At 51.5% G+C, this 24831-nt stretch overlaps 10 protein-coding genes across 10 annotated transcripts; 7 read left to right on the top strand and 3 right to left on the bottom strand.

Annotated features, from left to right (window-relative positions):
• Positions 1 to 17: 17 nt before the first annotated feature.
• On the top strand, positions 18 to 767 carry BO94DRAFT_532939 (RNA polymerase II mediator complex head subunit MED22). Its single transcript, XM_025611227.1, has 4 exons — positions 18 to 104; positions 161 to 225; positions 293 to 361; positions 436 to 767. Exons 1-4 carry the CDS (start codon positions 71 to 73, stop codon positions 616 to 618), a joined length of 351 nt encoding a protein of 116 aa, XP_025469962.1. The 5' UTR covers positions 18 to 70; the 3' UTR covers positions 619 to 767.
• A 313-nt stretch (positions 768 to 1080) lies between these two features.
• On the top strand, positions 1081 to 2105 carry BO94DRAFT_363192 (dihydrofolate reductase). Its single transcript, XM_025607180.1, has one exon. It carries the CDS (start codon positions 1265 to 1267, stop codon positions 1814 to 1816), a length of 552 nt encoding a protein of 183 aa, XP_025469961.1. The 5' UTR covers positions 1081 to 1264; the 3' UTR covers positions 1817 to 2105.
• On the bottom strand, positions 2009 to 5324 carry BO94DRAFT_363211 (chloride channel protein). Its single transcript, XM_025607181.1, has 4 exons — positions 5135 to 5324; positions 2847 to 5087; positions 2408 to 2794; positions 2009 to 2357 (listed from the first exon to the last, which is right to left on the bottom strand). Exons 2-4 carry the CDS (start codon positions 5037 to 5039, stop codon positions 2202 to 2204), a joined length of 2736 nt encoding a protein of 911 aa, XP_025469960.1. The 5' UTR covers positions 5040 to 5087; positions 5135 to 5324; the 3' UTR covers positions 2009 to 2201.
• Positions 5325 to 8465: 3141 nt separating this feature from the next.
• Positions 8466 to 10096, top strand: BO94DRAFT_363375 (putative endo-1,4-beta-glucanase). Its single transcript, XM_025607182.1, has one exon. It carries the CDS (start codon positions 8875 to 8877, stop codon positions 9703 to 9705), a length of 831 nt encoding a protein of 276 aa, XP_025469959.1. The 5' UTR covers positions 8466 to 8874; the 3' UTR covers positions 9706 to 10096.
• Positions 10097 to 10947: 851 nt separating this feature from the next.
• On the top strand, positions 10948 to 12938 carry BO94DRAFT_512209 (putative MFS transporter). Its single transcript, XM_025609799.1, has 4 exons — positions 10948 to 11446; positions 11507 to 11930; positions 11990 to 12731; positions 12787 to 12938. Exons 1-4 carry the CDS (start codon positions 11192 to 11194, stop codon positions 12917 to 12919), a joined length of 1554 nt encoding a protein of 517 aa, XP_025469958.1. The 5' UTR covers positions 10948 to 11191; the 3' UTR covers positions 12920 to 12938.
• A 1702-nt stretch (positions 12939 to 14640) lies between these two features.
• BO94DRAFT_532934 (tannase and feruloyl esterase) lies at positions 14641 to 16739 on the top strand. Its single transcript, XM_025611226.1, has 4 exons — positions 14641 to 15067; positions 15123 to 15171; positions 15236 to 16188; positions 16241 to 16739. The coding sequence occupies exons 1-4, from the start codon at positions 14727 to 14729 to the stop codon at positions 16563 to 16565; spliced, it is 1668 nt and encodes a 555-aa protein (XP_025469957.1). The 5' UTR covers positions 14641 to 14726; the 3' UTR covers positions 16566 to 16739.
• Positions 16740 to 17237: 498 nt separating this feature from the next.
• BO94DRAFT_544235 (SGNH/GDSL hydrolase family protein) lies at positions 17238 to 18187 on the top strand (the record flags this gene model as incomplete). The annotated part of the gene is made up of 4 exons (XM_025613171.1): positions 17238 to 17376; positions 17430 to 17469; positions 17521 to 17599; positions 17657 to 18187. The coding sequence occupies 4 exons, from the start codon at positions 17238 to 17240 to the stop codon at positions 18185 to 18187; spliced, it is 789 nt and encodes a 262-aa protein (XP_025469956.1).
• A 743-nt stretch (positions 18188 to 18930) lies between these two features.
• On the top strand, positions 18931 to 21062 carry BO94DRAFT_363061 (uncharacterized protein). Its single transcript, XM_025607177.1, has 2 exons — positions 18931 to 19460; positions 19530 to 21062. The coding sequence occupies exons 1-2, from the start codon at positions 19259 to 19261 to the stop codon at positions 20987 to 20989; spliced, it is 1662 nt and encodes a 553-aa protein (XP_025469955.1). The 5' UTR covers positions 18931 to 19258; the 3' UTR covers positions 20990 to 21062.
• Positions 21062 to 22048, bottom strand: BO94DRAFT_363076 (putative isochorismatase family hydrolase). Its single transcript, XM_025607178.1, has 3 exons — positions 21923 to 22048; positions 21852 to 21867; positions 21062 to 21777 (listed from the first exon to the last, which is right to left on the bottom strand). The coding sequence occupies exons 1-3, from the start codon at positions 21951 to 21953 to the stop codon at positions 21135 to 21137; spliced, it is 690 nt and encodes a 229-aa protein (XP_025469954.1). The 5' UTR covers positions 21954 to 22048; the 3' UTR covers positions 21062 to 21134.
• Positions 22049 to 22202: 154 nt separating this feature from the next.
• On the bottom strand, positions 22203 to 24284 carry BO94DRAFT_363020 (bifunctional hydroxyethylthiazole kinase/thiamine-phosphate diphosphorylase). Its single transcript, XM_025607176.1, has 7 exons — positions 24200 to 24284; positions 23999 to 24108; positions 23774 to 23950; positions 23589 to 23724; positions 23125 to 23538; positions 22702 to 23078; positions 22203 to 22656 (listed from the first exon to the last, which is right to left on the bottom strand). Exons 2-7 carry the CDS (start codon positions 24096 to 24098, stop codon positions 22253 to 22255), a joined length of 1608 nt encoding a protein of 535 aa, XP_025469953.1. The 5' UTR covers positions 24099 to 24108; positions 24200 to 24284; the 3' UTR covers positions 22203 to 22252.
• Between the last annotated feature and the right edge of the window lie 547 nt (positions 24285 to 24831).

The raw sequence follows: 24831 nt of genomic DNA, 5'->3' as shown, positions 1-24831 counted from the left end.
ATCACCATCAATCTTCACCACAACCAAAAACCACGAATAGTACATACAATCCCATCATACCATCTTCAAAATGGAATCCCAACCGTCATCAAAAGCCCTCCACTGTACGCCCCCAAATTCCCCTCTCCCCCTGCCACCGCAGCTAACCGCCCATCCGCAGATCGCATCACCACTAATGTCTCCCAACTCCTCCAACGCTTCGAGAACATCATGGCTACAGCAACCGTTCGTCAACCCTCCTCCCCCATCCATGCCTCCATACCTCAAACTAACCCAATTCTTATTCGTCTAGACGGAAAGCACCAGCCACACCTCCACCGCCGTCGAAACCTACCAATTAGACGTGGAATCCACAGCCCTGGTACGCTACATCTCCATCTACAATACCACCACACAAAACCACCTACTAACAAACACATCTATGGTGGAATCTAGGTCCGCGCCGCAGAAGACATCCTCGCACTCACCCGTACAATGAAAGAAACATGGCTGTTCGGGAAACTCGATACATTGGGCGAAGACGAAGCGGATGTGAAGCGTCGCGAGGAGCTAGAGGTGAATGCGACTGCGATTCAAAAGGCGATTGAGGAGGGGGGGTTGTTGAAGGCAGCGAAGTAGTATACTAGGAGAGGGGGATTAATTTGGGGATGTGGCATGGAATGGCGTACGGGCTATCGGAGTTTGGCGGGCGTTTAAATGGGTGTGAATTGAGATATATTATAAAGGATGTAGATTATTTAGCTGATTAGTTATCGGAGAGATACCCTATAAATCAATTGTATTGTGAGGACAATTCGGCTTGATATCTCCATTGTATTATTTGTGAGGAGCAAAGCACGTGGTGAACGCGGGGATTCTACACTCTCCCCTCCCCTCCCCTCCCCTCCGCGGATAAAAGCTGCCCTTCCCTTCCCTCTAGCTACCTAGGTAGGTAGATTATCGCTATCAACAATTTCTCCCTCCCCTCACCACTCCTCACCACAACCACAACCACCACCGAGTCTCTTCCCCCCCTCCCTCCCACCCACCACATTCAAACCAACCTTTACATCAGGTCAAAGAACACCACCAAAATGCCCCCCTCCCACCACCCCCTCACCCTAATCGTGGCCACCACCCCAATCCCAATTTCCACGCCCAACACATCCAAAATCACCCTCGGAATCGGCCTCCACGGAACCCTCCCCTGGCCACGGATCAAAGCCGATATGTCATTTTTCGCGCGCGTCACCTCCCACCCCCAACCCCCGGAACCACGAACGCGATGATCATGGGCCGGAAGACCTACGATTCGGTCCCCGCACACCTCCGCCCACTCGCCAAGAGAATCAACACCGTGATTACGAGGGATGTGGATGGGGTTAGGGATCGAGTTAAGAGGGAATTGGAGGAACGGAAGAAGAAATTGGCTGCAGCTGCTTCTACTGGTGCAGGGGAAGGTCAGCCAGACACGGACGCGATCGTATGTGGGGGATTAGATGAGGCGATGAAGGAGTTGGAGGGCACGTATGCGGAGAGATTGGGGAAGGTGTTTGTGATTGGTGGGGCGGAGATATATGGGGCTGCGTTGGGGGTTAAGGGGGTGGTGAGGATTGTGATGACGAATGTGGAGAAGTTGGGGTATAGGGAGAAGGGGGAGGTGTTTGAATGTGATACGTTTTTTCCGGTGGATGAGGATTTGTTGGAGGAGAAGAAGGGGTGGAGGAGGGCGAGTGCGGAGGAGGTGACGGAGTGGGTGGGGGAGACGGTGACAGGGGAGTGGAGGGAGGAGGGTGACGTGAGGATTCAGATGGTTGGGTATGAGCGTTTGGAGTGAGGAGGGGTGTTGGAGGGATGTCCGCGGGCGTACATCTCGTGATTGAACGGTTCTGATTATACGGAGCAGGAAGAAAAGGAATGTACAAGTTCAGTAAGTCTATCTATCTATCACATGTAGGTCCAAGACAGGCATATGTGCAGTCTAGATAAATCAACTAGCCTCCCTAGCAATGCTGGTCAAATCAGTATGCTCGCTGAAATAACAATCAAAAACAATATCAAAACTGCAAACCAACTCGCTAATATACAAGCTCATGGAGTATCGTGCACTTGGCATCGGATGCAGACTGGTTCAACTGGTCAGAAGAACAGAAGAATAACACAGGTACTAAACAATTTCGGAACACATGTCGTAAGAAGCAAACACTCCACAATGCATGTCATCACTCAAGCTCCTTCATATACTTCACGAAAGCTTTCTTATGTACTAAGCCCGCATATTGGCCATCGTGAGAAACACACAAGTAGCGCAGCCCCAACTTGGCAAAGCATTGATATACAAGGTCGATAGGTGAATGGATGTCGAGGGCAATAGGCGACTGCAGGCCAAGTCAGCTTGATATGCGCAGAAAAGGGCTTAGTCACTTACCGGATCAATGTATCGACCAAAGTCGGCGCGGCCAGTTTGGCCTTCATCCTCGCTATCAGAGACAGCCGAAGAGGTGTCCAGAGTCATCAGACAGAGCGTATTCTCCTCATCCGCCAGGTTGTCCAATGCATACTCGAGCTCAGGTGCGGGAATCAGCCCGGTAAGAATGCCGTGCCGGAGGATCGGAAGACCACCGTCAAGTTCGCCCGCCATGAGCAGGTTCTGGAGCTTCGAACGTAGCTCTCTTGCGGGCACAAAGGATGAGCCCGAAATATCAATGATGCGACTGGATCGAACGGGCCGAACAAGATCTCCAAGCTGGGCATCTGACACCGGCTGGAGTTTGCTGTCCAGGAACGGGTAGGAGTTCATATCGGTCAACATATCCTGTGCAAGTTAGCCTTTTGATGGTGCACCAGACCAGTCTGGTGATACTTACATAGATGCTACGAGGTTCGATGGCGTCAGCAGTCCACTTGGCACATAAGACGGCCACGGAGAACGGCAGCACATGATCCAGACTGCCGGTCAGCTCAAACAGAATGACAGCCAGTGTAACCGACAAGCGTGTCACACCACACATGGTCGCGCCCGCCGCGACCATGGCATATACTCCGGGAGTCACGCACGATTCCATGCCGGCGGTAGCGGGACAGGATGATCCAAAAAGAAAAGAGGTGGGATACTTCAACACCAAATACTGCGCCGCATGCCCAACAATCCGGCCCAGGAGACCACCGACCACCATGGACGGAACATAGATACCACATGGCACCTTGATACCGAAGGTAACCACCGTCAGAAGACTCTTGATGACAAAGGCCACCAGTAGGTAACGGATGATCTCCCCGATTCCATCTTCACCTGGACACAAACCAGTCGGCGAAGACGACTCGTGATCGCAAGGGCTAGCCAACTCAAACATGAGCTCGGAGACGGGCAGCTTAGTGTACCGGTTCCAAAAACTAACCAACCCGGTCAAAAGAGCAACGAGAACAACCTCGAGCATTGGCCAGCGTTTAATGACCCCAATTCGTCGGAACGAACGCGCCCAAAGGTTCGAGGCTTTGATGAAAAGAGCGCCAAGCGCTCCGCCAAGAACACCTAGGAGAATAAAAATAGCCATCTCGAACATTTCCCAGTCACCCAGGTATCGGACCTGGAACAAGACAATCTTGCCCGTACCGTAAGGGTTGAGAAATTTCAAAGATAAAGCTGCTGCAATACAGCAGAAGAACGTGCGGAACAAGGTTTTGGAGGGGAAATAGTAGCTAACTTCCTCCAAACTAAAGAGGACGCCACCGATAGGTGCACCAAATGCTACCGCCACACCACCCGCAGCACTTGCACTCAGCACTTCACGTCTTTTGCCATCGTTGTGGTTATACTTGGAGAAGATTCGACAGCAAATATTCCCCACGCATGTCGCAATGTGCACGTAGGGGCCTTCTTTCCCCAGACTTAGGCCCGACGAGACGCTAAAAACTAGAGCAATGGTCTTGATCAGCAGAGTCTTGAAGCCCAGGTATCCATGCAGAACAAAGCCACTGTTAATGACCTTGACTTCGGCCACTCCACTTCCGGCTGCAGGATAGTAAACCATGGCGGGACGCGTGGGGATTGATGAGCTGAGCGCTTGCTGGCTGGAGGCAGATCCAGGAGAGTTACTGGTCGCATTGTTCCCTTTAGTACCCCGCGACGAAGCAGCACCGAGGTTTTCATCCAATGTCGTCAACGACACTGAAGACGGAACGACTGTCTTCGTGAGCAGTGTCAGGTAGCACGAGATGACGGCAAGAAGTACCACCCAGAAGATAAACATGCCGTAGTTCACCCAGTGGTTGTCCGACTCTGAGTTGAAGATCTCAGACCACGACCACCACGCAGGGCAATTCGAACCACTGGTGCAGCAGCTCTGACGGTTGTGGAACCAATGCGTAGTGCAAAAGCCTTCCTTCACGTCATAGATGAATCCTTCGGTCACATCTACCGAATAAGCTATAGCAGCAGTAATGCAGCCAATCAATGCAACCAGAACCCAGCCCTGGGAGCCATCCAACCATGACAGTAGGCGACCGCGAATATCCTTCCGCTTGCGCAATTCCCGAAGACGAGCCCCATCGGCGATGCTGTCATGGACCCAGTCAGTGGAAGTGAACTGATCATACCAGCTTCGCTCATCCATAAACGAAGCGGTTATGCCATCTTTGACAGATGCAGCGAGGCTCTCCACCTGCTCCGTATCGATGCTGCCACGTCGACTAAAGCGTATCGCCTGAGAATTAGCACGGCTATGATGTCGAGACCGACGGATGCTTCCGGTCATTAACGTGGGTTTGAAGTTGAAATCCGACCCCGAATTTCCAGAGAGATTGGTATATGAGCGCCGTGGTACCCCTCGTCGATCGTCATGAGGTTTCGCTAGAAGACTTGTCGTTTCACTAACCTCCACAGCCGGTCCCGATGATTCATGGGCGATTTGCACTTCGGAAAGAAGGCTGTGGGTTCGTCTGACGGCGGACGGGGAGGGGGGCGCCGTTCGCGAGACAGTCCGTCGACTGTCGGGCCCGCCGGTTGCAAGTTCGGCTTCGGGGAGAGCGCCGTGGAGATTAGGGGGTATTGAACGAGGCATTTCGGAGACTATTGAAGCAGGAGCTGCTTCGGGCTGAATGTTGTTTGCCTGGATGTCAGGTCAGCCCAGGGAATCCTGAGGACCTAAACACAAACCAGCAGAAGAAGAGGGGGAGATAAGAACCACCCTCAGCAACGGACATATCCAACGACTTTTAAAGTCCAAGGAATCAAACAGTGGGGACTCCGACTAGTTTGGTGGTTCTCCAACGCGACGGATGGCGGTGAAGTTGCCCGAAATGGGGACCCGGAGCCAAACAATTCCCGGCAGTCGCAATTCAGGGGGCGAGCAACGAGCAACTCGAGGGGATCACGCAGGGAAGAATGAGGGTTTGATTTTGAGCGGCTGAGATAAGAAAAATGACAGAACGACAAGATCGGGAGAAAGATCGGGTGCAGAAGGAAGGGGGGGTGTGATGCAGGAGGCAGCGATGATGGGCACGACATCCGAGGTGGTCATGGCCACAGAGGCTAGGAAATAATGGGCCACTTGGACGGGGCTAAGGCGCATCATCTGACGATCGGTCACCGAGTGGTCCCTTGACATCGTTGGTCACCACCAGCCCCAAGGCCCCCAGGTGATTTGGATTCCATGCTTTTACCGTTTCCCTGCATCGCCGTGGCAAGGAGGGGGGGCACAACAACCGTCAGATAAATAAAGAATCCCGGGGAGAGATCCTTGGCACGTGCCTGGTCAGCCCGGTGTAACCTCCAATCTGCCATTCTCCGACCGTCCCCACTCGCTGGCTAGTCGCTGCACCCCAGATGCCCGTCCTTAATGCTTTCTCAATTATACCCCTGGGAAACTGGGATGCGATGCATGACCCCTCCATGAGGCACCCATTCTAGAGATGGGCGGCCTTTGACACCGGATCGACAATGCGGAAGGCGCTGGGACGGGCGCTTGATACTGCAATTGGTTAGACGATCTTGGGGTCAAGGATGATCAACTTTGGCCAACAAGAGCCAATATTGGCTGGCTACCCCCTCTTATCGGTACTAAGTCCTCATAATGTGACTTTGCAGTAAGTCATTGAACTTAGAAGACCTCCGAGTTCTAACATTCAAAAATATATGAGCACTGATAGAATGGACATTCCTTCCTAGAAACGGCTCAGGATCCCATGGCCACTCATATAAAGGCAATGTCTTTATCGCCCAAAATTACATCATTTCTTCAGATCCGGAGACAGACAACATTGCCCGACATTTGCCACATCCCCGCATGGAGTAGCAGAGCTACTACCTGAAAGGTACATGCATATTGCCATGGCTCCACTTTCATACATAGATTGAAGTCATGTATATTTTGCCACTTTCGCATTCTGTACAACTCAAGTTCTTCAAGACGCCAGATGCTTTGGAGAGGTGTTTTGGTCGACAAGCTCAGTAACTGGCTAATATGTTTTTTTAACATATTTCAGGATGCAGTATCTTGCTTCCCATGGCCACATCACATCAATCATCGAATATTGCTTGGTTTTCAAGAAGGGCAACATGTGCTTCAGCCCAAATGTTACTGATGAGCCTAAACAGAGTGAAGGATTAGCTTCCGCTACACGACGACAGTGATGGTTGGGCCAAGTGCGGAGATGGTAACAAATCACCATGATACGGTCGAATATATAGGTCGGAGTCCAAAGCACATGACGTATCCGCTGCAGAACACCGTTTGGGATCTACACAGTCTGCGTAAGATGTCTAAGCAGCTTATGAAGGCTTCTCACTCCTTCTGTTAACTATCGAAAGCTTGGAATCCACTTCCAAATCTCGGCTTACCTTGAGGCTAAATTACTTGACTTCTGAACACCAAAGAATCTTCCAAAGATCTGATGAAGGACTTTACCCACCATTTTAGTTCCATTCCAACCATCTCATGCCAATCTCTCAACCCAAAAGAAATGTCCTGAAACACGCGCCCCATCCATGAAACCAAGGGCATTCTGAACCCTGACCATGGAACCCAACCCCGGGATAAAACGGAATCAACCTTTCCTCTCCCACAATCTCACCCAACCAAATTCGTATGTTACTTTTGGTGCTTTAGTTGCAATGGGAGGTTGCTTCCTTGGAAAGTCTCGAACCATGGTATTCTGTTTTGAATATAAGGGAAATGGAATAGATAGGTGAGTGATTAACTATGCTGCTCACATTGTTGTAGGGAGAAATACCGAAGACCCCACATACGAGGCGCCGTCAAAGCCGGCTCAGGGCCGGTACCGGATGGCTGTGTATAAGAGTCGATCTGGCCATGGCACTTACTTCACCTGATCGCTCTCGGTTATCTTGGAAGTTGTAGTTGTTAGGAAAGCTGCATGAATAGGCGTCCATATGTTTGAGGGGAACCCGTGAGGCCAACTAGGGATCTTTTCGTTGGAGAGCACACTAGACGAAGACATGGTTGAACTAATCAATGTCGCCAACTGCCGACACTACTCAGACACATATGCAACGTACCCTGAAAGCATAGCATTATACAGAAATACTCAGAAACGGATGTAAGTCTTGACCATATATCTTGGTTGAGGTTGCTGCGATTTGGCTAAAAAGGGTGAAACTAGAGTGTTAGTAAGTGGTCACCTGGAGTAGAAGACATGAATCAATAGCGATTTCCAGATCCATAGACAAGTTCAAATCTGAGATTTGGTCTTGTGGCTAAATAAGAGTATGTTGCGGAGGGAAGTTTGACCCGACCTATTGATTGCTTGGAACTGCAGACTTCGAAGGCCCGTCGCTTGTGGTCTAGGAAATGAAACTGAGTTGGAATGCACAGGCCACTCGATTTCCTTATCAAACACATTCATCTTCTCATGCTTCGTATTCCGGGTGTTGTTGACGGTTGAACGCAGCATTGCAGTATAGGCTCTTTCCGTGGCATCAGATGACCTTCGGGGCCAAGAAATCGCACCTGGCATGAAATCGGAAGACATCCCCGCACATCCGATCCTCCTTCAACCTTTGTCAAAGTACGTTCTGCATCATGAATATCCGCGGACTGATTTATCCTGTAATAGAGTAAGTGATCTTCATCACACTAGATCCCTGAAATGACCTAGCTGATGTTTTTGGGCAGCCTTATATCGTCCTGACTGTCGTTGTTAGTCCGTAGGATAAAGTCGAGGCACTGTTACCAACATCATTGTATATCATTGGTTTGTCTAATTAATCAGCTTCATCCTGATACCCCATGTATTCCAGCCGACTGATAATATCTCGGAATGCAGGTACCTTCCTTTCTTGACGCGGACTCGATGCACCCTTATCCCCAGACAATGCGCCTCGGCACAAACTTCCGTGGGGAATGTGGAGTAGATCTGCAGGATAAATATGCTAAGTAGCAGCCTACTGGGCATGAGCATAGCTGTTGCGATGTTATTGGAATGGCATCATGAAGCCAAGCCGCTGCTGATATATGCGCGTCATATCAAAGTCTTGTCATTCCGTTGTCCACGGTCCTGCCATCACATACCGATCATGACTAAAGGTCGTATCCAGTTGTCTTGGCCTGCAACCTGTGGAACGGAGCGCAAGCCTCATTCGCTGAAGATGTTGTCCAAGACTCATTTCAACCGGAGGGCACAAGAAGATGGAGGATGTCTGCTTGAATCGGTCGGTGTCACGCCTTCTTCGTGGATCGATGTCGCAACCAAGAATGATCTGTCGAAGAGATCAGGCAATATTGAAGTCCGATGTTGAAACGGCCATAATCGACCCCTGGACATATGCGAAAGGTATAAAGTCAGCCCTGAATCCCAATATACCAGCAACACTATCTCAACGGCACTCAAACATTTCACGCACTCGAAATTCATATTTGACTTCCTTTGCATAACCCCATGATGAATCAGATCAAGTCCATCGTTCATCTGACGACCCTCCTCTCAGCAGCTACTCAGGTAGCTGCTCACGGCCATGTGAGCAATATTGTCATCAATGGCGTCTCCTACCGTGGCTGGGACATCAACTCCGACCCCTATAATTCGGATCCCCCTGTGGTGGTCGCATGGCAAACACCAAACACTGCGAACGGCTTCATTACGCCCGACGCATACGATACTGACGACATAATCTGCCACTTGGATGCCACTAATGCCAGAGGCCACGCCGTCGTTGCTGCAGGAGACAAGATCAGCCTCCAATGGACCACCTGGCCTGACAGCCACCATGGTCCAGTCATCAGCTACCTCGCAAACTGTGGCTCAAGTTGTGAGTCTGTGGACAAGACAACTCTTGAGTTTTTCAAGATTGACGGGGTTGGCCTCGTTGATGATTCCGAAGTCCCCGGCATTTGGGGAGATGATGAGTTGATTGCAGACAACAACACCTGGCTGGTGGAGATTCCAGACGTTGCACCCGGATATTATGTTCTTCGTCACGAACTGATTGCCTTGCATGGAGCTGCCAGTGAGAATGGAGCCCAGAACTATCCACAGTGTTTCAATCTGCAGATTACGGGGTCAGGGACTGCCGAGCCCTCCGGTGTACTAGGCACCGAGCTGTATACTCCCACGGACGCCGGAATTCTCGTCAATATTTATCAGTCCCTGTCTTATGAGATTCCTGGCCCCACATTGATCCCCGAGGCAGTGTCTGTTGTTCAGTCGAGCTCGACGATTACAGCGTCAGGTACGCCAGTAACTGGGACCGCTACATCAACTGCGACATAGTGCTTCGATCTCTTCGGCGACTGGGCTTCGATTAGGAGATTAGCTGAAAGGAAGCGTTCCTTGATTGGACTGTCATGATCTAAGCGGCAACGGGTGGTTGGTTTAGCTCTGTCTGATTGCTTGGTTGGGGCAAGTTGCTGCTTAAACGTTCGTTTTTCTCAGGTTGGTATCCGAGGCTGGCTGTATCCTTGTTCACTCTTTTGCTTTTTTCAGGGAGAGAGAGAGCCGTTTGTACCTCCAATTTGGAACATTCGTTGGATGGAGAAAGATTTTCGGAACAAGTCCCCGTAGGATTACTATCATGGAATGATGAAATCGGCCTTTCTTTGATGCAGTTTCAAATGGCTTAACAATATGCCAGAAACCCACAGTTCCTGCCAATAGCTAAAAGGACGGGAGGGAATTGATTGATCCCTAAGCAGCACGTAAGCGAACCTGCGGCACCGGACTCCGCAACCCGTGGACTAGTACTAGATAGAATCTATCTATCAGCATCCAGCATGAGGGTCAGAAAGCGGTCTAACCGCCGCCACGGAGGCTTTGCGTCCGTCGCCCAGGTCACCTGCCTGACCGGATACCTCGATGGGGAAAGGCATGGTCCTGTCAACGTCCATCCTCCATCCACCTGACGGAGAATTTCCGCAGCCATGAGTCATTCCGACAACAAGCTTTGTGGGGATCGTAAACACAAGCTTGGCGGGGTGTACAATGTGCCGGGGGCAGTTTCTTGGGGCATCGACAGAACAGGCTCTCCCAGGTCGATAGAGGGGGCATTGTTGAGATGAGATGTGCCCCCTGTCCCTGGACTGGGGTTGACGCCATCCCCACGAATGCGGGCGTCCCTGCTTTACCCCGGAGGAAACCCCCTAAAAATGCTAAAATGCTAGTCGATCGCAAAATGCCGGTCCGTCCGGGGGACGCTAACCGCATCGAACGCAGGGATCCCCACAGCTCGTGGAACTGACCGCGTCCGATCCCATTTCACAACAATCTCGCTGTTACCCCGACTAGTCCTTAGTCCTGGTAGGTAAGCCAGTGCTCGTGGTCTTTGCCACCCAACCGCCCTGACAGCCAGCAGAGACTACTGTCCCTTCCTCCAAGACGTGGCGTCCCGGTTTGTGGGGACCGTGAGATCCCCACGTTCTCTCCACAACCTCCTTGCCTTTCAATGGTCACTACCCCGGAGATGATACGTACGCATCCCCAGTCCTCCATCATGAATAAGCCTAGAACTGCCGTTGGCGCTGAGCTAGTGCTTCCTGGGCTTGGCCCTAGCTCCGGATACTGCGGAGGAGGCAGAAGAGCAAAGCCTGCACCATATATACCTTTGCATCTCTTATCTGGGCCTTTGGCTTTTCAATGTCAGGTTCCCGGGTTGTGTCTCTGCCCTCCCCCTTTCAACCCTTAGACGCCAAAGGCTTTTTCTCCCACTGGGTTCTTATCTCTATTGCCGGGCATTCGTATCCTTTGTTTGTTCGCAGGCGTTATGCCCTCTATCGAAATGTCCGAGAACGTCCGACCATCACCCTCCACCAAGGCCCAGGATGAGACTCACATCGAGAAGAACAGCAGCGAATATTTTGAGAAGGTAGAAGAGGGCCCCTCTTCGTATGCCGAGATTGCTGCTGCCTCTCTTTCACCCTCTCATCGAGAGTACCTCCTTCAACGCCATGGAACATTGGAGCTGGATCCCATACCAAGTCAGTCGGGCGCAGACCCGTACAACTGGCCCACTTGGAAGGTATGGAAACCCTTCCCAATATCATTAGTCCGGTCGCTGACTGCATTACCTTGAATATAGAAATTGACCAACCTTATCCTCGTCGCCTTCCACGCCTGTATGGGAACATTCACAGCCTCAATCATTCCTGCCTATGAAAGCATTGCAGAGGACCTTGGGGTATCTATGCAGAGGGCAAGCTACCTAACTTCACTTCAAATTGCAATTTTAGGAGGTGCACCTCTGTTCTGGAAGCCTTTGGCCAACCGGTATGGACGTCGACCCATATTCCTTCTATCAACCATCCTCAGCTTAGTATGCAATGTGGGCTGCGCGAAGAGTACGACCTACGCTTCCTTGGCTGCATGTCGAGCCCTAACGGCTTTTTTCATCTCACCGGCAGCGGCCATTGGCAGTGCAGTGGTTACAGAAACCTTCTTCAAGAAGGAGAGGGGTCGTTATCTGGGTGTCTGGACATTAATGGTCACCTTGGGTGTTCCAGTTGGTTCGTTGTGTCTCCTAAGCAGTGATATCCTTTCATACTGACCTCACCCTTTCTTCAAGGCCCCCTGATCTATGGTTTTATTACGTACCGGGTAGGATATCGTTGGATTTTCTGGGTCCTGGCTATCACCAATGGTGTCCAGTTTATCCTGTATCTGTTTCTGGGACCCGAAACCCGCTACATCGGTGGCAGTACGGAGGGCATGTCCGATTTCAAGGCTCAGTACCTCTCTTTCCGCCGTATTGATCCAACGCCACTCACAATCTCCGAATTTTTCCACCCTTTGACCATGGCCGCGCGCCCCAGTGTGATGATTCCGGCATGTGCTTATGCCATGGTTTTCTTATTCGGCAGCGTGATGATCACAGTAGAGGTGCCCCAACTTTTGCAAGCAAAGTTCGGTCTCAATGCCGAACAGCTCGGTCTCCAGTTCATCGGAGTGATCATCGGTACTATTCTGGGCGAGCAGATTGGAGGATCCATGTCCGACTACTGGATGACTCGACGTGCACGCAAAACACAACACAAACCGGATCCCGAGTTTCGCCTTTGGCTAAGTTATCCTGGTGTGATTCTTACTATTGTTGGTGTCATTGTCTTCCTGGTCTGCACCCAACAGGCCTCTGTCGACCACTGGGTTGTGTCACCAATTGTGGGCACCGCCATTGGTGCCTTTGGTAACCAGCTTGTGACGACTGTTATGGTAACGTATGCGGTGGATTGTTACCCTGAGGACTCCGGCAGTGTTGGTGTTTTCATCACCTTTGCTCGTCAGATGTGGGGTTTCATTGGTCCTTTCTGGTACGTCATGCCGTTCTTCTTGGCAATTCTTGACAATGATACTAACAGTGACTAGGTTCCCTGACATGTTTGATAATGTTGGTGTTGCGACTAGCTCGGGCGTTGCGAGTGCGATGATGTTTGCTGTCAGCTTCTTGCCCATCATTGCTGTTCATATGTTTGGGAGGAAATGGCGTAATCACACTTAGAATAACGTGTATTTATGACAATTTATTACGATTTTAACTAGCATGTCCTGCGACCATTGGACGGTAAGCTTGATACTAGAAACAGAGCACAACAATTCACTGAATCTCCAACTGTTGGTAGAAAGCTATCATAATACCACACCCGCAAAAGGGTGTAGAGTTGATGGCAGTTATGATGTCTTTGCAGGCTTTGCCAGCTGACATATTAAGGGCCCCTGAAACAGTTCCACACACATACCCAGAATTGATGACTACTCCCCCAGAGAAACCGATAACGGCCCTGGCTAGACTAGAATAGACGAGAATACCCACATAGAGAAGAAAAGTTGCCTATGCAGCTCATATCAAAAGAAAAATTATGATGACCAACACTGACAGAACCAGACTCCGTCAACGTTAACTACTAAAGACAATATAAAAGCCCAATAAACGTCCTAACTCAGAAGCAGACGCACGAAAGAAGTTTTTTAGCCGTTCCCACCGACTTGCCAACCAACCCACACTGGTGTGGCGTCTCTCACAGCAATGTGCTCCCACTCGCTTGACCGTCCAGAGCTGTCTAGTTGGCGCCACGCTTCCACAGTCCAAACTCAAATTTTGTAGCACTGTGGGGAGACTAAATAAAGCCTTCCCACAATAGTACTTGCTTGCTAATGCCTCATCTTGAGTTGAGGTTTTGTGGGGGAGAGGGAGTTGTTGTGATGGCATACTTCTCACTACACACTTGACTACGTCTTGGCGTGTTCTCCACAGTTTGTATACTTAATATATTTTCTATTTTGTTGATGGGATTGTGGGTTAGATGTGGGTAAATATTGGGGACTCTACTTACTTGCTTCAACTATGTCGAGTGAAGAGTATACAGCTCTTATCTGGTCTAGATGTGGGTGGGTATCTTGCCTTGTACAGTGTGGAGAATATGGGTTATCTCAATTCGATTAGGACAAAAGTCACTTGTTACATGACTGTGTATGTTATCTCTCACGCGAGATGCCTCTATCTGTGGCCATTTACAACTGTTGGTCGTCAATTTTCTTTGCTACCATCTCCAGTGGATCTAACTTGGCATCAGTGAATCCCTTGTATTGGCTGCGTGTTTTGCTGCATGTTTGAATATCCCTTCCTCTGCTTACGCCATATTACCTCAACTCATCGCAACTGCTAAGACACAAGGCTGAATGCTGACTGTAGTAGCTGGGTTGAGAATCTGCGCATGTCAACCCAACCCTGAACCGAGGATCATTCCCCAAACAATGGAAGGGATGATCTTCCTCCGCTCTCTCCACACCCCACGCCTCTCCACACTCGTATTAGGATTGCCAAGGCCCATCGTCACTCCCTTCAACCTTCGGGGGGGTGGAAAATTGCGGAGATCGATGGATTCTTCCAATAATCCCGGGTCCATGTCTCCAGAAATCGCTTCCCCGCATTTGTTGCCCCGTATTGACCGAACAACTGACGCAAGTGTTGTCCGCAAGAGTTACTCCGCGCCCGGGCAGCATTCAGCCTACCCACAACACACGGACAAGGACAAAATATCTCATACTTCTTCCGTCCATCAGATGGAAGTCCAAACAACAATGAGGCAACTATGCACTCTCTCGAGTGGTCCGTTATCTCCGAGAGTGGAGTCGGGGATACCGGACGAAACCGACAAGAACGGTTAGGCGCGAAAAAGGACCAGCAGCAAGCAACAGGCAGCAGGCAACAACCACTGGGAGCTATGACAGTATAGCTGTTTCTGGTGAGCAGCGTAGCCTTGCAAGAAGAGATTACGGACTCCGGAGCGGGTCTCTCTTCGAGCAAGATGTTTCTCCTCGATCTCTTGCAAACTATCCTCATATTTAAAGCAGAGTTGCTGAGCCACTTTGCGCCACCCAATACTCCCCCTTCTGGCGGGTCATCCGATTGCTCGGTGGGCTCAATCAAGTCATTACTCCCAGTTGGCTCGAAGGTTCTATATGCTTCTCACTATGAGGCCGACGTTAGCTTTACGCCTCCGCTTGAGCACAACGCCGGAGCTTTTAGACAATCGTCATACGTCCTCCCGAAGAGTGCCTGTATCTTCCAGGCCAACTTGACGCTTCCTGGAGACACCCAGCACAGTGTGGGTGTGGTTCTGCCAGATGATTGGAATGGGAGGTTCTTGTATGTGATGACCTGGTTACATTCTAGTATGCGTCATTTGCTAAGTTGCGTCTAGGACAGCGGGAAACGGGGGGTTTTCTGGAAGCGTTAGCTGGGGCTCCATTGTATGTTCATTCTCGTCGCTTACGCAATTCATGCATAGACGCTGATAAAAGCTACTATGGATAGATTGATGCCTCTTGGTATGGATTTGCCGCCATCTCGACAAATACAGGCCATGAAAGCTCAGGCGCTGAGTGGGCATACCATAATCAGGACGCTCTCGCCAATTGGGGCTACCGGGCTATGCACGATGCTGTTGTCAACGGAAAGTCCGTGACAGAGAAATACTACGGAAAGGAAATCTCCTATAGCTACTATCGCGGATGTTCTGCAGGTGGAAAGCAGGGTCTCAAGGAGGTCGAAATGTTCCCTGATGATTTCGATGGAGTGATTGTCGGAGCTCCCGCCTGGTGGACAACTCATCTGCAACTGTGGAATATGATTGTCGGTATCTGGAACTCCCCAGCCGACTCCCCGCACCATCTATCAAATGAACAGATTGATATCTTGGCCAATGAAGTCATTCGCCAGTGTGATCCGCAGGACGGAGTGGTGGATAACATAGTCATGAACCCAGATGCATGCACCTTTCGGCCGGAGGCTCTCCTGTGTGCCGATGACGCCACGGACACTTCGACCTGCCTAAACACAGAGCAGGTCAAGACGGTATATAAGCTTCACAATGACTGGGTGGAGGCAGACGACACGTTTGTATTCCCGCACCTCACTCTAAGCAGCGAGTGGAAGTGGAGCGGTTTGGTTGCCTCACCCTCGAGGCTGGGAACTGACTACGTCAAATGGATGCTTCAGTTGGGCGAAGACTGGAAGTGGGAAGATTGGAATACCGATCTGATCAAGCTGTCGGACGAGCTTAACCCTGGAAATGCCACGACAGATGACTATGATATCTCTCCTTTCCACAACAAGGGTGGCAAAATCATCCATTATCATGGATGGTCAGACTGGTCTATTGCTGCAGGATCGAGCATTTACTTTTATGACCAAGTCACGAACGCTTTACGGCCGAAGGGGGTAAATCTGGAAGATTTCTACCGCTTTTATTTGGTCCCAGGAATGGGGTAAGCTTACCGCTGTACTTTGATTCTTGCAACACCTGCTAACATAGCCCAGTCATTGCGGGGGCACGTCGGATCTGATGGAAGCGCCTTGGGTCATTGCAGGAGATGGCCAATCCTCTAGTCTTGGAAGAGATGGAAATATCCACAGTGTGCCCGGGCATGAGGATGTGCGTCACGACGTCGTCCTTGCCATGATGAACTGGGTTGAGAACGGGACCAGCCCGGCCGAGCTGGTTGCGACAAAGTTCGTGAATGATAAGAATCCACACGAGGGAGTGTATCGCCAACGGCCATTGTGTGTCTATCCGGCGCAGGCTCAGTACAAAGGCTCGGGGGATATTGATGCAGCGGACAGTTGGGAGTGCAGGCAGCTGTAATGATGGTGCCTCGGTCCTGGCCTGCGGACAGCCGTCTAAAGAGTTTAATCTATCAAGCACTGCAACAGAATTTTGTGAAGTACGTCTAGAAGATCTAACCAAGCACTTCCAAAGGACTTGATCAAGTACTTTTAAAATGTTTAATCAAGCTCGCTACAAAGTGTTCTAAAATAGACTATTACTTGATTCAGACCTACAGCCTGAATTTATAAGTGTAGAGATGTGGTTCAGACTTAGAGTAGTCAATTAAGCTAATGGTAAAGCAGAATCTGTGCAGCTTATTAGATTGATGAGAAGTTACAGAGCTAGAAACTTCCCTAACAGGACCGGACCTATCATTGCTCAGCGCTAGGGCGCTTCGTAGATGAATACTCTTTTGGGAATCTGTTCAGGCTCGGTTGGCGAAGAGATAAATGTACATACATAACCTTGAAAGCAACCCAGCATCAATGTTCAGGAATTACTAAAGTCTGAGTCTCGTTGGTGGAGAAATTCGGCTGAAACCTGCCACCGCCGCCAACTGATCAACAGCCGCCCCTCCGTTTATCGATTATCGGAGCTTCCTGCGAACCCCTCCGCCCACCAGAACCTCCGCTCTTACCACTCTCTTACTCCCAATTTCCCCTGGATTGTTTATTGCCTCAGGGAACTGTACCATCCGTATACCTCAAGATGTCCAACACCGCCCCTCCGGCCGACGATGAGGCCGTCTACAAGCCATACGACCAATTCCTGCTCTTCGGCGACTCGATCACGGAATACTCCAGTGGCCAGGACATGGGCTTCGGGTTCCACCCAGCTTTGCAGAATGGTGAGCAACAAAGTTCATACCTATTCAGGCTTGCACATTCTGACTCCTTCTAGCCTACAGCCGCCGTTTGGATGTCGTGAACCGTGGATTGGCGTGCGTCCATTGCCTCTAGAACTGAAGCAACAACCACTGACTCTTCAACAGCGGATACAACTCCCTCCATGCCATCAAAGTCTTCCCCAGGTGCTTCCCTCCTACGGAGCAAGCTAATGTCCGGCTCATGGTGAGTCGCTCCAACGAACTTCAACCTGCAAAACAACTCCAGCACCACTGACAGCAGCACCAGACTATCTGGTTCGGCGCCAATGACGCCAGTCTCCCAAGCTTCGAGCAGCACGTCCCCATCGAAACTTACAAGGCCAACCTGAAGCGTATTATTCAACACCCCTTGACGGTTGCTCAGAAACCCCGTATCATGATCATCACCCCACCCCCCATCAACGAGTACCAATTGGCTGGGTTCGATGCCATGAAGGGAAACCCGCATCCGACTCGCACTGCTGCTCACACCAAGCAATATGTGGAGGCTGCACGGGAAGTTGCTGCTGAGTTTGGGCTGCCTGTTGCGGATGTCTGGAGTGCGTTTATGTCGAGTGTAGGGTGGAAGGAGGGCCAGCCGCTTGTTGGATCGAGGGATCTGCCTTATGATGATAAGTTCGCGACCTTGTTCACAGATGGACTGCATTTGGCGGCAAATGGGTATCGCATTGTCTTCGAAGAGGTCATCAAGACGATTAGGGAGAACTGGCCTGATCAGCTGCCGGAGAATCTCCCTTATGTGTTTCCGGCGTGGTCGTTGGCCCCGAAATAGACGGTTGTAGATGGTGATGAAGTGTACATACTAGAGGTGAATGAATATATAGTGGTTTCAGATCGATGGGTGGCGGGCGCTATTGGATGCAGGCACCGGAGTGAATACGAGTTAGTGATGGAAGACCCATGCAACCTTGTACGGTCTGTGTTATTGCTGCCAGTGAATAATAACAGACAGTCAATGGCTCGTGGGATGAAAGCGGTCTAGATCCAGCGCACGGAGGCCGCTGGTTGGTTGGCCGGCGGTGGTTTGGATCCCCTCATGATTTCCGGTCCGACGGCTCTTCTCGACTCTCTCCCACTCTCTCACTCTCCCCCATTCCACCTTTCGCCCTTTCGCCCTTCCACCCTTCCACCTTTCCTTTCTGTCTCCTCGACTCCCCGCTATTTTCAACGATCTTCTCCACTCCATATTCTCCCGACTTAAAAGTGCTTGTGCCTCTCTTTTAGCGACCTCCCCTTTCGACTCCCTCCTTCCTTTGCAAAGGCATCCTCGAGAAACCTCCCGTCCATTCCTCGCCTCCCTCGATCCCCTTTACCACGGCTGACCAGGGCGCACTTCATTACATTCCCTTGAACAGAGCGCTTTACATCGGATAGCTTTCTTTACGGCTCTTTTTAGTCGAATCCGCGAACCTTGACCAAGTGAAGTGTTGCTTAAGTTTACCGTGCATTCACGCTACCTTTTGACCCGACAACTTTCCGTCTGCGTACACCACAACCGCCTCCACCGCCGGTCTATCCGTAACACGATCGTTCAGCAAGTTACTTTGCAGTATTCTGCCGCCACCTTTTTATATGTTCTTGAAGAGATTCGCGGATACTCGTTTTTAGCAGATTGGGGGGACGGCCGTTTGGCCGTCACACAGCACGAGGGAGGAGGATATTGAGGATAAAGCGGGCTACGGAAGCAGTTAATCAAAGACCATCTATTGTGAAGGAAAAGTGAACGTTGTTGGTACAGAATTTAGCCCGTGTTTATCGGGAGCGGTCAGCTTGCAGGTCTCTTTCTTTCTGACGTTCTTGTGTTTCGCCACCATCCGCTGTCTCTCGTTTTGATCGTCTGGATATGGATGCCCAGTATCCTTTTGCCTCCCGCGACGATATCTGGCGCGTTTTTGAAGAGCTCAAGGAGCTTCACGCCACGCAATTTGAACAGGCGGAGCGGATCGCGAGACTAGAGCGGCGAAGGGACGAGGATGCAAGGTTGAGAAGTGTTTGGGGTCCTTTGTCGCCTTTTCCTAGCTCCGTTGGGGGCACAGTACCCACAGGTGTGTGATAGTTTCTTGGGTCTTAGCAAGCACTTGGTTAGAGCATGGCTGATATGCTGTCTTCTGCAGAGCCGGTCTTCCATACCCCCACGGACGCTTTCAAAGGATTCGATCAGGGACACCATCACGGGGTTGTCACTACAATGGGTCTCGACAATGAAGATGAGCCGCGACGGGGCGCTTCTCGGGCGAATAGCGTTCGGTTCGATGAGAGCGCTATTCACGGGTACTACGGGCAGGCCAGTCGATCCAACAGTGAGCTGCCGCTGCGGACAGGGAGTGGGTTCGGGAGCCATCCCCTGACGGAGCGGTCTTTGTCCCATCGGTCTGATGGCAGACAAAGCTCCTCCGGACATTCGCACCACTCGGCTCGTACCAACAGTCTGGGTTTTGAAACAACTAGCAGGATGATGAGCTCGGTCGGATCTCCTCTAATTCCTCCGCCCGGACTGTTCCTTCTTGGCCCAGTGCCGTGCATCATCCGGTGCTGGCTGACAACCAACTTTTCGAACGACTCTCTGCTCTACGCTGCTGTCTGCTCGGGCTCTTATGCCTCATCTTTGGGATACCGGATGGTCCAGACGCTCGGTCTGGCGGATCAGGTTCTGGACGAAGGGGATCTGCAGTACATCAAACTCTCCATCTACCTTCCCGAAGCTAGTGTGCACCAGGCCTCTTCCCGGTCTAGTAGCCCTGAGCCTCAGGTCCCTACTTTGACCATCCGTTTTTTGGTTCGCGAGATCGACCCCAGCGACAATTCGATCCAGATTGTCCTGGGCAGCGATGTGCTCCGCTCCCACAATGCTGACGTCCTGTTTTCACAGGACAAGATCATCATGGTTGACGATGAAAGGAACAAGGTCTCTATTCCCCTGGTTCGCCCCGAGGATGATTCGGTCTTTAAGTCTCTGTCCACGATGTCGGATGCCACCCGCATCGGACGGAAGACGCGCTCTGTTCAAGAGGACATTCAGGCGGACACGAACGGCCATGCGACGTTCGGAGTGATTGGACGTCCTGTCAGTCTTTCTCGCCGGGCTACCTCCACGTCTGCGTCTGCGAGGGAATCTCTTGCGGAATCTGAGGAGAGTCGAAAGGCCCGCCCAGATACCCAAGAGTCGTCCACGGACACCGACACCCAGAAGGAGCCGAAGTCTGGCGTAGAAACCGACGCTTATGCTAATGGCCCGGCACGGGTGGAGGCAGCTGGCGTCTGGGGTTCGTGGAAACGCGATTCCAAGTCAGACCTGAACGCTTCCACGGCAGGCAAGGCGTCTCGTGGCCGTACTATGAAAGTACTACGGCCCACGAAGACCTCTACTCGCGCCGCACCGGCCACGACCGTGTCCAGCAGCTCCGGAGCCGACTACGCAGGAACTTCGGTGTCGCAGCCGGCTTCGACGCGTGCATCGCCCGACGGGACACGGACGAGCAAGCAGTGGCCTAGCAATCCGGTTGGAGGAGCGTCTGCATTTGGATGGCTCAATACGACCCAGCCAGCCGGGCGTGCAGCGATGACCCCTAAATGAAATAGATTAGGGCGAAGCGATTTTGTTTGTAGCTGGCCACGCTTGTCTAGTTGGTGAACAATAACACAGATAGCATAAGAAATAGCTGATTCCATCCCATATAATCCACATATAGAATCCATTCCCCCCATCTACTCAAACCCACTCAAAGACATCTATCTATCCATACACAACTCTCAAAACTTCGCCAAACTCTCCACCGCCCCCTCGTTTCCTCCTTCATCTCCTTAACCACCCCACTCACCGCCCGAAACGCCTGATGCTTCGCATCCCCCAAAATCTCAAACAACACACTCTCACTCGTCGTCACTATCGCCCCCGCATCCCGCAACCGCGCAATCGCAACCCCCCTCTCATCCTTATTCACACTACTCACCCCATCCACAATCACATAGACCCTATGCCCTCTGGCCAATAGATCAAGTGTGGTTTGAGTCACGCAAATGTGGGTTTCTATTCCCACGAGAAGAACATCGAGCGGTTGGGCTGGTAGCAGGGCGTCGATCTCGGGCGTTATCATTGAGAAGAGGGTTTTGTCAATGTCGGCGATTATGTTTGGTGTTGGGGGGGAAAGGAGGGCGGTTAGTTCGGGGACGGTAGGGCCGAGTTTGTTTCGCGATTGGGTGGTTATGTAGATTGGGATGTTGAGGGGGTGGTTGCGTGGAGGAGTTTGGTGGTTGTGGTTATTCTGTATGTTGTTAGTTTTGGGGTCGGGGGAGGGGATGGGGACGGACACTTTGGAGAATTCGTAAATGGCATGGCGGAATTTTTCTTGCAGGTCGCAGATACTGGGTTTTGGGTTGTTAGACAGGTTTTGGGGTTTAGTTTGGGGTGGTTTGGTAGGGGGGGGAGGAAGGTGTACAAGAGTGCTGGGTTGCCTGGGATGTTGGTGTTAGTTTGTGGGGGTTTGTTTTGTGGGAGGGGTAGGCGTACAGATGCGGGTTACGCGGGAGAGGGTGGCCATTTTGATGAATTGGGTGGATTGTTGAGGTTGGTGGTGAGGTTGGTGGTGAGGTTGGTGGTGAGGTTGGTGGTGAGGTAGCGATGGTGATAGTGATGGTGGTGGTGGTGGTGACTCGGATGGATGGAGCGGGGAAGCGAGGGGAGTCGAGGTCAGGTGTGCGGGGAAATAGTTGTGCCTTGTTTGTCAGGCAGATATATTGTGGTAGGTATGATGGATATTATTCTTGTAGGTTTATGGCAGAGTTATACATTGTGAATAACCAAAAAACTGCTTTTCATCGTACCAAGTCTATCTACATACTATACAAGAATCTCCTGCACTTTCGCCCGTCCCGTAAACCAGCTGCGGTCGCCTTTCAAAGCCGCCTGCTGGATGGCATACACCTCGTCCAAGAACGCAGGCACAAAGCTGCCCGGTCCCCGCACGTCCTCCTTCGAAGCCGCATTCTCTGCGGCAATCTCGTACATTAAGAGACCGGCCAGGACAGCAACAAACTTATCCTTCGGGTGTGCGGTCAGGAAGGCCCCGGAGACGGTGCCCACGGCACAACCGGTCTGATCATTGTCAGTGGACTCTGTTTTCAAAACTTGTGGAGAACCTACGCCTGTAACTTGGCCCAGAAACTCATGGCCGTTCTCGATCGCAATGACGCGCTCTCCGTCGCTGAGATAGTCGGTGGCGCCGGTAAGGAGGACGATATTGTCTACTTGGTCAGCCATGATCAATCAGCTCGGCGGCAAATACTCACGCTCTCTCTTGGCAAGATCACGCGCCAGTCTGGCCTTGCCCTGGCTATCGAGGCTGCTGGGCCCGCTGTCGACACCGCGCTGGGTTACGCCGCTGCTGCCGAATACCTGACGGATCTCTCCTTCATTGCCCTTAATGAGATCAAAGTAACCGCTCGCCATGAGCTGAGTGACAGCGCCACGGCGAATACCGGTTGCTGCGGCGCCAACCGGGTCGTACACCACGGGGTTCCCGCGCACATTGTAGGCCTTCAAGGCTTTCAGATAGTTGGGGATGCTCTCGCTCGTGAGAGTGCCCATGTTGATGACTAGGGCACCGTCGAACTGGCAGAGATCGACGGCTTCATCTCCGTACGGTGACATAATCGGTGACGCGCCCCTGGATATTGTCAGAAAAAGCGATACTTGTGTAGGGGGAGAATCACATGGAAAGAGCAACATTAGCGACAAAGTTCGCTACAACGTAGTTGATCATGTTGTGCACCAGCGGATGACCCTTAACAACCTCCTGGACAACCTGGGGCACTTGCTCGAGCAACGCTGTGGTATCACGGACGGATGTAGTCGCCTCGCTCCGCACAAATGGCGGGGGGCTGGATACGAGTTTTGCAAACTCTGCGGCCGCTGCCGTCGGGTCGTCTGCAGCCATGATAGCACTAACGATCGCGACGCCATCCAAGGCCTTTCTCGGGGCACGGGACTGGTAGATGACTCGCTGGACATTGGATGCGTTAATACCACCGATGGAGACGGTTCCAACCGAGCGACCCGAGTCTGCGATAGCCTCGAGAATGGTCTGGGTCCCGACAGTACCAATGATGGACTTGGTGTTGGTTTTTCTACCCGTCGTCAGCGATGTTCGTTTCATCAAGTCTACTTAGTAACCTACGTCGGAGTGGCGAACATAGTGCCAATCCCGAGGTAGTCGGCACCTGCTGCGACTGCCTTTTGGGCCTCCTCGATAGACGAGGCACTGATGCCGATTATCGCATTCTCGGGGAGAAGCTTCTTGGCAACCTCGATAGCTGCGAGCAGTCAGATTTGGCAGAGCAGATAGACCAAGCCCAAGCATACCCATGTCATCCTGCCCCAGGTGAACTCCCTCTGCGCCAACAGCAAGAGCGACATCAACACGGTCATTGATCAGCAGAGGAACACCATATGCCTGGGTGATCTGGTGCAGCCTCTTGGCCGTCTCGATTTGGGCGCCTGTGTCACTTTTCTTGTCTCTATATTGGACAATCGTCACACCTATACCATCGTCAGTAGGGAAAGTGCCGCGAGAAAAGCGCGACTCACCTCCTTTCAGGGCTGCCTCGACGACCGCGTACAGGTCCCGGCCCTTGAGGATGGCGGGAGTCGAGTCCGTGACCAGGTATACGGAGAGATCCAGGGTCATTTTGTGTGAACTAAGCGGGTCTAGTTAGATTACTGTGACGCAAAGCATCGGAATGGCCTCCTGCCAGTATTCCAGGGCAGATCAGATGGGTAGATACCTACCTGAGATGCTCAATTGGCCAACAGGTCTTCTACGATGGCTGCGACAGTATCTGAGGGGATACGAGCAACGAACCAGCCCGACTTGTGTTGTTGGGAAGAGGGAGTGGGGGGACCGCCGAAGTTAGTCATTTCGACCAACGACATCATCCTCGCCCAGCTCGCCGTCCTTCTACCACCTCCATGTCCATCGAGAATATCCGTTGCTGTCCTTATAATGGTGCAGTAAGAGAAATCCTTTACTGGTTCTATCTGAAAAACATATTAAAGCTATTATTGAGTAACGCACTAACGTACGCCGTTGAGCTTGCAAGCATGGCCCGTCTAACGGTGGATGGAGCAGAGGTACTTCAGTGTCGGGCTCCACCTCGGATGGCGACAGTGCTCCGGCTGTGCACGGCATCTGCTCTTGCTGGCTGCTGCTCATCTGACATCCTGACCAATAAACTGGTTGCACAGGCTCACACGGTCGCACAAGAGAGACCCAGATACAGACACTGACTAGCCGAAAGTTACCCCGAGATTCGCTCTACAAGGCCCTAAAGAGGTCAATGCAGGGGCACATTCTTGATTGAGACAGGCAACGATAATCCTGTAGGAACCCCTGCGGGAAGCATGAGCAGGAGGCAGAGACT

This window comes from Aspergillus sclerotioniger (genome assembly GCF_003184525.1).
Source record: "Aspergillus sclerotioniger CBS 115572 chromosome Unknown BO94scaffold_7, whole genome shotgun sequence".
Taxonomy (NCBI): domain Eukaryota; kingdom Fungi; phylum Ascomycota; class Eurotiomycetes; order Eurotiales; family Aspergillaceae; genus Aspergillus; species Aspergillus sclerotioniger.
The sequence above is the reverse complement of the archived record's forward strand: the minus strand, read 5'-3'. Positions and strand labels throughout refer to the sequence as shown.

Excerpts from the sequence above, each read along its gene's own strand:
- BO94DRAFT_363211 (XM_025607181.1), bottom strand. The coding sequence starts at position 5,039 with ATGCCTCGTTCAATACCCCCTAATCTCCACGGCGCTCTCCCCGAAGCC. Across the intron at positions 2,795-2,846 it reads TCGAACCTCGTAGCATCTAT|GATATGTTGACCGATATGAA; the intron begins GTAAGTATCACC and ends TAACTTGCACAG. Across the intron at positions 2,358-2,407 it reads TTGGTCGATACATTGATCCG|TCGCCTATTGCCCTCGACAT; the intron begins GTAAGTGACTAA and ends CTTGGCCTGCAG.
- BO94DRAFT_363061 (XM_025607177.1), top strand. The coding sequence starts at position 19,259 with ATGGATGCCCAGTATCCTTTTGCCTCCCGCGACGATATCTGGCGCGTT. Across the intron at positions 19,461-19,529 it reads TGGGGGCACAGTACCCACAG|AGCCGGTCTTCCATACCCCC; the intron begins GTGTGTGATAGT and ends TGTCTTCTGCAG.
- BO94DRAFT_532939 (XM_025611227.1), top strand. The coding sequence starts at position 71 with ATGGAATCCCAACCGTCATCAAAAGCCCTCCACT. Across the intron at positions 105-160 it reads GTCATCAAAAGCCCTCCACT|ATCGCATCACCACTAATGTC; the intron begins GTACGCCCCCAA and ends GCCCATCCGCAG. Across the intron at positions 226-292 it reads ACATCATGGCTACAGCAACC|ACGGAAAGCACCAGCCACAC; the intron begins GTTCGTCAACCC and ends TTATTCGTCTAG.
- BO94DRAFT_363020 (XM_025607176.1), bottom strand. The coding sequence starts at position 24,098 with ATGACCCTGGATCTCTCCGTATACCTGGTCACGGACTCGACTCCCGCC. Across the intron at positions 23,951-23,998 it reads CGAGGCAGCCCTGAAAGGAG|GTGTGACGATTGTCCAATAT; the intron begins GTGAGTCGCGCT and ends ACGATGGTATAG. Across the intron at positions 23,079-23,124 it reads GCTAATGTTGCTCTTTCCAT|GGGCGCGTCACCGATTATGT; the intron begins GTGATTCTCCCC and ends GACAATATCCAG.
- BO94DRAFT_512209 (XM_025609799.1), top strand. The coding sequence starts at position 11,192 with ATGCCCTCTATCGAAATGTCCGAGAACGTCCGACCATCACCCTCCACC. Across the intron at positions 11,931-11,989 it reads CACCTTGGGTGTTCCAGTTG|GCCCCCTGATCTATGGTTTT; the intron begins GTTCGTTGTGTC and ends CCTTTCTTCAAG. Across the intron at positions 12,732-12,786 it reads GGTTTCATTGGTCCTTTCTG|GTTCCCTGACATGTTTGATA; the intron begins GTACGTCATGCC and ends AACAGTGACTAG.
- BO94DRAFT_363076 (XM_025607178.1), bottom strand. The coding sequence starts at position 21,953 with ATGGCCACCCTCTCCCGCGTAACCCGCATCT.
- BO94DRAFT_363192 (XM_025607180.1), top strand. The coding sequence starts at position 1,265 with ATGATCATGGGCCGGAAGACCTACGATTCGGTCCCCGCACACCTCCGC.
- BO94DRAFT_532934 (XM_025611226.1), top strand. The coding sequence starts at position 14,727 with ATGTTTCTCCTCGATCTCTTGCAAACTATCCTCATATTTAAAGCAGAG. Across the intron at positions 15,068-15,122 it reads GATTGGAATGGGAGGTTCTT|GACAGCGGGAAACGGGGGGT; the intron begins GTATGTGATGAC and ends AGTTGCGTCTAG. Across the intron at positions 16,189-16,240 it reads TATTTGGTCCCAGGAATGGG|TCATTGCGGGGGCACGTCGG; the intron begins GTAAGCTTACCG and ends AACATAGCCCAG.
- BO94DRAFT_363375 (XM_025607182.1), top strand. The coding sequence starts at position 8,875 with ATGATGAATCAGATCAAGTCCATCGTTCATCTGACGACCCTCCTCTCA.